This window comes from Ranitomeya variabilis, chromosome 2 (genome assembly GCF_051348905.1).
Source record: "Ranitomeya variabilis isolate aRanVar5 chromosome 2, aRanVar5.hap1, whole genome shotgun sequence".
Taxonomy (NCBI): domain Eukaryota; kingdom Metazoa; phylum Chordata; class Amphibia; order Anura; family Dendrobatidae; genus Ranitomeya; species Ranitomeya variabilis.
Genome location: NC_135233.1, coordinates 223,405,845 through 223,416,041, shown reverse-complemented (window position 1 = coordinate 223,416,041; position 10,197 = coordinate 223,405,845). Strand labels below are relative to the sequence as shown.

The 10,197-nt window shown below is 43.6% G+C and overlaps 2 protein-coding genes across 3 annotated transcripts in view; one reads left to right on the top strand and one right to left on the bottom strand.

Annotated features, from left to right (window-relative positions):
- Positions 1–10,197, top strand: part of PFKFB1 (6-phosphofructo-2-kinase/fructose-2,6-biphosphatase 1) — a 724,603-nt gene that overhangs the window by 383,028 nt on the left and 331,378 nt on the right. The gene's annotated exons all lie outside the window — the stretch shown is intronic.
- STXBP1 (syntaxin binding protein 1) overlaps positions 3,357–10,197 on the bottom strand; it is a 68,289-nt gene continuing 61,448 nt past the window's right edge. For both annotated transcript variants that reach the window (XM_077283737.1, XM_077283736.1), the window contains one exon: positions 3,357–4,659. Coding sequence is in view for 1 of the 2 variants with exons in the window: in XM_077283736.1 (XP_077139851.1) it covers positions 4,577–4,659 (83 nt within the window). In the remaining variant the exon portion in view is untranslated. The remainder of the gene's footprint in view (positions 4,660–10,197) is intronic.

Sequence of the window (10,197 nt, the reverse complement as noted above, 5' to 3'; positions counted from 1 at the left end):
GCGGACAGAATATGATATGGATACTTCCGGCCACATTCCGACTAGAAGTGACAAGTGAATTGAGCGAGGTCGCGTACGTCTAGTCAGCATGTGGCGTAAAGTATGCAAATCGCATACTTGTGGTCATGCGCCCACCTGCTTCTGGCGTCATAGAATCCTGATAGTGCACAATGTGCGCTGTGTGGATTCACAAGCCTGGACAACCACTATAAGGCTACAGACTTTTTTCAGAGGTGTAAAAATTCCACAAGTTTTGCAAGTGGAATCTGCTTCATTAAAAGATTTTTGAAGGTGTTTTTTTTCTTAGTTTTTTTCTATAAGTGTTTCTTCGAGAATTTTTTTTTATGGTGGATTTTGGAGCGGATCTGCTTTAAAATCCTTCTCAAAACCTAACGAACATAGTCTAATTTTTCAGACAGTTGTAATGTGGCCATTTTCTATCAAGATCCCTCTTTAGCAGTTTTTCTGGAGCAAGCTTAGATCACAGGCATTCCTTATTGAATGGGGAAAAAACAACAACTGGTGCATGGCCCATAAAAGATAACCCAAAAACGATAGAAAAACACTTGAAAAGACTGCCGGTGGTCATAAACGTCAAAGCGATCAGAGAACAACCAAAGATATGATTCAGGACAAAAACGCCAAAGTATCCTGATCCTCTTAAGATCCAGAGTAGTCCAGCATTGCAACCTGACCGGCTCTTTCCAGCACTGCTGCAGGTGATTGACAGGTCTCTTCCTCGTGTGTACATAGGGACAAACCTGTCAATCACCTGCAGCAGCGCTGGGATGAGCCAACCGGGAGCAATGCCGGACTAATCATGATTCAAACTATGGTCACCGACCGGATCTTTATCATTTAATTTCTCTGAAATGTCAGAACATTTCTTAGAAAATATACCTGGGCTCCGATTCATGCTGCCCAAGGTGTGGGCAGCTTAAATCACCTGACAGATTCTGTTTAAAGGGAATCTGCCAGCAGGTTTTTGCTGTATTATCTGAGAACAGCTGATGAAATGGAAGAGACCTTTATTCGAGAGGTGTGTCACTTACTGGACTGTATTTTACGGTTTTAATAAAATCAGTGTTTTATCACCAGGAGATTATCACTACAGAACTAGGCGTTACGTGCTTCCTAGTCCAAACCAGACACACACCACTGATTAGCGGTTTTCTGTCAATATACAGTGTACAGCCAATCAGTGATGTGGGCAGAGTTGTAAAGGCCCTACATTCCGAGCTCTGATAGATCTGCAGCAGAGATTATATCACAACTACTTCACACAGTAAACTAAGTGACACATTGCTGGAATCAGGATCTCTTTCTCTACATTGCCACTGCTACAGGGCAAGTGGGAAGAGCCGGGCAAAGCGCCAGAATTGGCGCATCTAATAGATGGGCCTTTTCTGGGCAGCTGCGGGCTGCTGTTGTTAGTCTGGGGGGGGGCAATATCCAAGGCCCCTTACCAGCCTGAGAATACCAGCCCCAAGCTGTCTGCTTTAGCACGGCTGGTTGTAAAAAATGGGAGGGACCCCACGCCGTTTTTTAATAATTTATTTAAATAATTAAAAAAACAGTGCGGGGACACCTCTATTCTTGATAACCAACCTTGCAGAAGCCGACAGCTGAGGGTTCCAGCCCCCAGCTGTGAGTTTTGCCTGGTTGGTTCAACAAAATAGAGGGGAACCCACGTCGGGTTTTTCATTCATTTATTTAATTATACCGCAGGTGGCTGCTGTGGAATACCCCGATCATCCGCACCTACTGTCACTGTTATTAGTGACAGCAGGTGTCAGATGATGGGGGTTAGAGTCCCAAAAGCCCTCCACCTGCTGTCATCGTTCGGACATCATTCTCCTCTGCTCGCGCCGATCGCCAGCAGAGCAGAGGAGAATGATGAGAGCCGGCTTCAGCACCAGCCGCTGGGGAACAGCACTTACCGTAGCGCTTCTTCCCCAGCGGCTGTCCATGTGGTACTGATGCGGCACACGGGTGGCACACCATTGCCACTCGTGTACCGCATGTAGTACACACACGGTCATCTCCGGTACTGGTTTTTCCAGTACTGTAATTATCAGGACATGTGAAACCGGCCTGAGATGGTTCTACTCACTCACTGGAGTCCAGCTATGTTTAATTAAACTGACAGGACTTGATTTGGAAAGGCGCACACCTGTCTATATAAGACCTCACAGCTCACAGTGCATGTCAGACCAAATGAGAATCATGAGGTCAAAGGAACTGACCAAGGAGCTCAGAGACAGAACTGTGGCAAGGCACAGATCTGGCCAAGGTTACAACAGAATTTCTGCAGTACTCAAGGTTTCTAAGAGCACAGTGGCCTCCATAATCCTTAAATAGAAGAAGTTTGGGACCACCAGAAGTCTTCCAAGACCTGTCTGTCCAGCCAAACTGAGCAATCATGGGAGAAGAGCCTTGGTGAGCGAGATAAAGAAGAACCCCACAATCACGGTGGCTGAGCTCCGGAGATACAGTAGGGAGATGGGAGAGAAAGTTCCACAAAGTCAACTATCACTGCAGCCCTCCACCAGTCGGGCCTTTATGGCAGAGTGGCCCGACGGAAGCCTCTCCTCAGTGCAAGACATATGGTGGTGGCAGCATCAGGCTATGGGGGTGTTTTTCAGCTGCAGGGACAGGACAACTGGTTGTCATTGAAGGAAACATGAGTGCTCTGGACCTCACACTTGGCCGAAGTTCACCTTCCAACAAGACAATGACCCTAAGCACACAGCTAAAATAACAAAGGAGAGGCTTCAGAACAACTCTGTGACCATTCTTCACCTGCCCAGCCAGAGCCCTGACCTAAACCCAATTGAGCATCTCTGGAGAGACCTGAAAATGGCTGTCTACCAACGTTTACCATCCAACCTGACGGAACTGGAGAGGATCTGCAGGAAAGAATGGCAGAGGATCCCCAAATCCAGGTGTGAAAAACTTGTTGCACCATTCCCAAGAAGACTCATGGCTGTAATAGCTCAAAAGGTGCTTCTACTCAATACTGAGCAAAGGGTCTGAATACTTATGACCATGTGATATTTCAGGTTTTCTTTTTTTAATAAATTTGCAAAAATTTCTACATTTCTGTTTTTTTCAGTCAAGATGGGGTGCAGAGTGTACATTAATGAGAAAAAAATGATTTTTTTTGAAATTACCAAATGGCTGCAATGAAACAAAGAGTGAAAAATTTAAAGGGGTCTGAATACTTTCCGTACCCACTGTATCTATCATCTATTTATCTATCGATTATCAATCTATTATCTATATCTATCTATCATCTATCTATCATCTATATCTATCTATTATCTATCTATCTATTATCCGTTATTAATGAGACATTATTTTTCATGCTTTTTAAAATCTCTTTATTATTTGCAGGCAAAAAGGACAAACCGTATCACATAACAAATATTACAGGAAAGTGAGGAGTGAGGCTGAGGGTCCGGCCGTACGTTTCTTTCCTTTCTCTTACACGTCAGTCTATAATCTACGTAGCAGGAATTAAGCTTGTAGGGATGTTCTATCAGAAGCATGGAGTGAGCGAGTCTCATATCACAGACTATATTACCCTTCACAATATGACATTCCTACATGGCCCCTCGTGGGCATTTCCTTCCTGGATATTATTTACATGAAATACATAAATTAGTGATAATAAGTTAAAGTCGCAGTCCAGGCCTTAGCCTCACCCCTTCTATCTAGAAACATAAATATCTCTTTATATATTATATATATATAGGACGGAAACCAAACTCGGACACTTAGGTTGCTACTCACAATAAGGATGCAAGCATTCATTTCCAAGTAGTGGGGCAGGACAAGCTCACTCAAATACAGAAACACACATTTCCTGAACAGATAACAAATTGGGGGTTGGGGTCGAGGGTCGGGAAGGGTCAGTTGGGGCTTTTTTGGCTAGGTGGAGTAGAAGAGCATTGGTTTCAGCATGTTCTAGACTGCGGTAGAGCGAGATGGCATCACCGGTTGGGCTTTGCCACATGGGGGGCAATGCTCCTCTGCCTGTCTAGCAAAAACAAAAAAGCAAAGTGCCTTGTGGGGAAACTGCGTAAAAGACATAAATGGAAGCAATATATGATGCTGGAATATGTTTCAGTACACATCGAGAAGGGTCATGGCTGCAAAGCGTGCGCAAAAGGCGACACGTGTACACATACAGTGTGCTGGACCCCGGATGTAACCCATTAAAATTAAGCAAGAAATCCAAAAATACAAGAGTCAGAATTCACTGGTGTCATTACAAGTCCAGGACGAACAGATACAATCTCCACAATAGGGGACAGATTGGGTGTGGGGGGAGTACAAAATGGCCAAAAATACATCCATGCCTTAATGTTAAGAAGCCTCGTTCAAAGGCCAAAAATATTAGGTTTAGAAGAAGGGTAGGGCTGAGAAGAGTGTTTTGGGGGGTGGACACTCCCTTTGTGCTGGTGGGGCAAAGAACTGAAGAAGACCGATCCTCAACAGCTTGGGTGGGCAGGAACGGTTAAGACAAGATCGGGGGAAAGCTATGACAGTTTGGGGAGTTTCGGGGGGGAACCTAACTGCTGATTTCATCGTCTGTCTTATTCAATCTCTTCAGGGTGTCCAGGAGTTTCTGAGGGGTGAGGATATGGGTGGAACCTGCAACAGAATAAAGTGAGAAGAAAGAGAGGGAAAAACAAGTAAGTATAGAGCAGGAGAGACGTCTGCTGACGTTACACTATGCAACATCTAGGAGTGAGGGCATGACATCCTGGACAGTGGTGATAGAGGAACCACCTAATCTAAAGGCCCCCCAGACACATTAGATTAAGGTCGGCATGAAGAAGCCTCCCCCCATACACTTTAGATAGCTGTCGGACGAACAATGGTTCCTCTCGTCTCACTCATACAGAGGAGCACTCGCTCTGCCAAGAGCTGTCTTCTCCGAGAGGTCCACTGCTTCAGTGGTAGCTTATCTCTTAGAAAAAAAAAGGATTGGCACTCCAAAATCAGACATGCTGGATCCCTATATCCACCCAACATCCTATGGTGGGGTCCCCCACACACACATTAGACTGCCAGCCAAACCCGACCGACATGGGCGAGTTTGGCTAATATTAGTCTAATGTCTACGGGGGCCTTTTTTGAGACCATCCGACCATCTGATGTGTATGGTGGCCTCCACACATGATGTCGGGAGAGAAAAGGAGCAAGCCGTTAGACTTTCAAAGCCAATCCTGCTGCTTTCACAGGAGATAAGCCTCTGTTAGAGGAGCCTATCAAAGGCTTTCACATGAGAGCTGAGCTGTGTATGGGGAGAATCAGAAGAGAGAGCTATCCGAGAATCGAACGTTCGACCGACAATTATCTCAAGTGTACGACCAACTTAATACTGGATAATATCACAGAAAGCAGGGCTGATCCAAAAACTTGAAATCTGTGTTTTGTTTTAATTAACCATTTTCCTTGAAGGTTATTTTTAAAGGGAGTGTGTCAGCCCAAACCGACATGGCAAACTAAGCTCATTGTCTTGTAAGGAATATAGCCCCTTTAAAAACTTTTAGTGCTCTAATTGCGACCTTCGATCTGCAGAAATCTCGAGTTTAATCAAATATGCTAATTACGCTCAGTGCACCCTGGATGTGACCAAGAAGCTCGGTGCACGGCTTCGCCCACTGGATTTGCATGCCTTGCCTTCCTCACTGATGATTGACAGAGGTGGTTTGCAACCTACACCTACCGGCAGTACGCGTTACCTATCGGCAGTGTAGCAGCAACGCTCATCCCACATGTCATACCTCTGCTCCATTCATTCTCTATGGTGGGAGTAGAGAACGAATGACGAAGCAGCATTCAGGAGTCCAACCTGCTGCTTCATTATAATGGTGATAAAAGTGCCCCGCTAGGGATAAAAATTAGTTGTGTTGCCGATCGGTGCAGGTCCCACCAATCAATTACAATTACCTAAAAATAAATCATTGTTGGCAGCACATCTGCCCACGACACAAATGTTAATCCCCATTTTGGACTTTAAAGCGTGACGATCGGCTTGTTACACCCCCAATCCTTGCACATTATGGGCATAAGTCTGACCCTACAAGTGTGTCCTATTTGCATGGGATCTATTATCTTCAGAGGAAGAGGCCTTAGATCATGAACTAAATGGGCTTCTGTCAACTCTTATACGAACTTGTAAGTAGTTCTCCATCTATTTTCTTTTTATATGATTAATTAGACAGCCACTTTTTCCTTCTGTGGTATTATCACAGTGCCAGTTAGGAATTTATTTTTAACGTACAATACTACAGGTCCTTCTCAAAAAATTAGCATATAGTGTTAAATTTCATTATTTACCATAATGTAATGATTACAATTAAACTTTCATATATTATAGATTCATTATCCACCAACTGAAATTTGTCAGGTCTTTTATTGTTTTAATACTGATGATTTTGGCATACAACTCCTGATAACCCAAAAAACCTGTCTCAATAAATTAGCATATTTCACCCGTCCAATCAAATAAAAGTGTTTTTTAATAACAAACAAAAAAACCATCAAATAATAATGTTCAGTTATGCACTCAATACTTGGTCGGGAATCCTTTGGCAGAAATGACTGCTTCAATGCGGCGTGGCATGGAGGCAATCAGCCTGTGACACTGCTGAGATGTTATGGAGGCCCAGGATGCTTCAATAGCGGCCTTAAGCTCATCCAGAGTGTTGGGTCTTGCGTCTCTCAACTTTCTCTTCACAATATCCCACAGATTCTCTATGGGGTTCAGGTCAGGAGAGTTGGCAGGCCAATTGAGCACAGTAATACCATGGTCAGTAAACCATTTACCAGTGGTTTTGGCACTGTGAGCAGGTGCCAGGTCGTGCTGAAAAATGAAATCTTCATCTCCATAAAGCATTTCAGCCGATGGAAGCATGAAGTGCTCCAAAATCTCCTGATAGCTAGCTGCATTGACCCTGCCCTTGATGAAACACAGTGGACCAACACCAGCAGCTGACATGGCACCCCACACCATCACTGACTGTGGGTACTTGACACTGGACTTCAGGCATTTTGGCATTTCCTTCTCCCCAGTCTTCCTCCAGACTCTGGCACCTTGATTTCCGAATGACATGCAAAATTTGCTTTCATCAGAAAAAAGTACTTGGGACCACTTAGCAACAGTCCAGTGCTGCTTCTCTGTAGCCCAGGTCAGGCGCTTCTGCCGCTGTTTATGGTTCAAAAGTGGCTTTACCTGGGGAATGCGGCACCTGTAGCCCATTTCCTGCACACGCCTTTCCACACCAGACTCAGTCCACTGCTTCCTCAGGTTCCCCAAGGTCTGGAATCGGTCCTTCTCCACAATCTTCCTCAGGGTTCGGTCACCTCTTCTCGTTGTACAGCGTTTTCTGCCACATTGTTTCCTTCCAACAGACTTACCATTGAGGTGCCTTGATACAGCACTCTGGGAACAGCCTATTTGTTGAGAAATTTCTTTCTGGGTCTTACCCTCTTGCTTGAGGGTGTCAATGATGGCCTTCTTGACATCTGTCAGGTCGCTAGTCTTACCCATGATGGGGGTTTTGAGTAATGAACCAGGCAGGGAGTTTTTAAAAGCCTCAGGTATCTTTTGCATGTGTTTAGAGTTAATTAGTTGATTCAGAAGATTAGGGTAATAGGTCGTTTAGAGAACCTTTTCTTGATATGCTAATTTATTGAGACAGGTTTTTTGGGTTTTCAGGAGTTGTATGCCAAAATCATCAGTATTAAAACAATAAAAGACCTGACAAATTTCAGTTGGTGGATAATGAATCTATAATATATGACAGTTTAATTGTAATCATTACATTATGGTAAATAATGAAATTTAACACTATATGCTAATTTTTTGAGAAGGTATGTAGTTGAACCTGGTATCCCCCTCTAGACATTAATAAGGGATGTCATAGCTCAAAACTGAAGATCACAGGTCATGTATTATAGTAGGTGTCAGACTCACTTAGGACCACATTGTACGACAAATAAATCAGCAATAAATGGTTTCCTCGGCCATATGTTCAATTTTCATTAACTGAGGAAAAACTACTTCTAAGAGCTCGTGCTCATGGCTGCATTGCAAGATGGTTTTTATATGGATCCATAACATGGTGCTGAGGGACCGCTATGGGCTAATACAGCATGCCTTCTGATGTGGCATGTCCCATATCATGCGATATTAAACTCTGAAGGAACTGTACAGCAGTGCATGGACTATCTATGGATTCCTTACGGGTTGCATATTGATAGGATATGCCATAAATGTTACATTTTACATTTTTCTCAAGTGGGGCTCTGGTGCATTCTGTATGACAGAGAGGTGGTTGCGAATGTGCGTCTTTTTCTCTATTCATTTCTACAAAAGATCCAAAAATTGCTGGATAAATAAATGAGCTGCACACAGACAGGCACTTCTGTATTCTACACAGTGCGCCAAGCCCCTGTTCTCAAAATAGAACCCAGAAGTGGGACCCCATCTGCTGGACATTTACAGCATAACCAACTGGTATATTCAACTGAGACAACCCTTTTAGGACCCTGAGCTCTGTGATATTCCATTTCCATAAGCCCTTAAAGGGAATTACCTATTGTTTAAATCAGGTTTTGTGATACATGGATTTTTTTTAAAATATATTTGCAATGTTGTTTATTAATAATTAAAATGAATAATCTTACAATTTTCCATGGACCACTAGGGCTATTTTCATCTCATATGTCCTGTCCTTTCAGGAAGAGTTTTCAGCAGACTCGTTATCAGCAGAGACAGGATTACAATTACTGGTAACACAGATCTACCCAGCTGATAACACAGGATCTATCAGTCACAATAGGTGATCTCATGGCTGACCTCCTCCCCCTCGCTTCACAATGACTTTGCACACGCTCATTAAATGCGTCAGTACAAAAGATACAATCTGATTATTGTGGCTAATGTACATGTATTGTTTCCTGAAAGAACAGGAAAGTACAGTATAAAAAAGCTCTAGTGGCCAGTGTGAGAATTGCAACATTTTTCATTTTTAATAAAGATTGTGAAATGAAAAAAAACCTCACCAAAAATGATTAAAAAATGCATTTAACACAAAAACTTAATTTAAACAATGGGTAGTTTTTTGATGACACATTCCCTATAAACAATTGCAGGTGCCCACAGCAAATTATCAGAACTTGCATAGGAGGTATCTCACAAAACACCCCAAACTTTTACTGTACTTTTTGCTCCTTTGTGGCCAGGATAATGCATTTTCTATGTCCTAAGTGTGGCTGACAGTGTCATATACAAACCACATAACTAGGTGAACATTAAAAGCCTTCCCATAATTCCCAGCATGCAATGTCCTTTTGGATATCCCACCCAACTCCCCTATAAGATAACAAATACAAAACATTTTTTTTGTGCCAAACCAACCACCACCCCCACCATCACCCTCAATAAATTCAATGCTTGCTGACGTGGAATCCATGACATGCACAGATCCCGTGAACGAGCGAAAAACGTAAGAAGTGACTTGCGTGAGCCCAAAACCTGCCACCTCCCCGTGGAGAGAAGGGGTTAATGGAACAGACGTCACTGGGTAAATGAGGAGATGGTAGCACGAACCAGGCGAATGGCACCTTTACCGGCAAACTTGGCCATGATTCCTCCCTCGTGGGTTACGGTTATATATATAGATTTTTTAGACCAGATTATAATATATCATTAATATAAATGCGTACAAACAGGTTGTGTAAGAAAAGGTGACATTCAGTCTAGTTTACATTAACGGGGACCAATTAAAATGTGCCCGTCACCGCGCACCGGAGACCGTCATGGTTCCGCTACTAATTCACTGAGGACGGACGGCGTACTCGGTCACTGATGTCGTTAGTCCTTATTAAATCCTCCGAAGAATAAAATTTGGTGCCGGTCCGTTTCCCTCCTTATTCGCGCAGGCGACAGGCGCAGGTTAGACCGGTCTCGTACTGACTACTCGGACATTAACCCCTTCTCTGCCATAGCAGGTTAAGAGCGAGCGTTCCTTGCCTTGATTGGTGAAACATGACTTCATGCAACCAGTGGCAATGTGTTTTGTTTTTTTTGGGGGGGAGGGGGTGCTGCATCCGCCCCACTGTATATTAAAACTTACAGAGATTGTTGTGGGGCTGACAAGTGAACCGCTGGCTGAG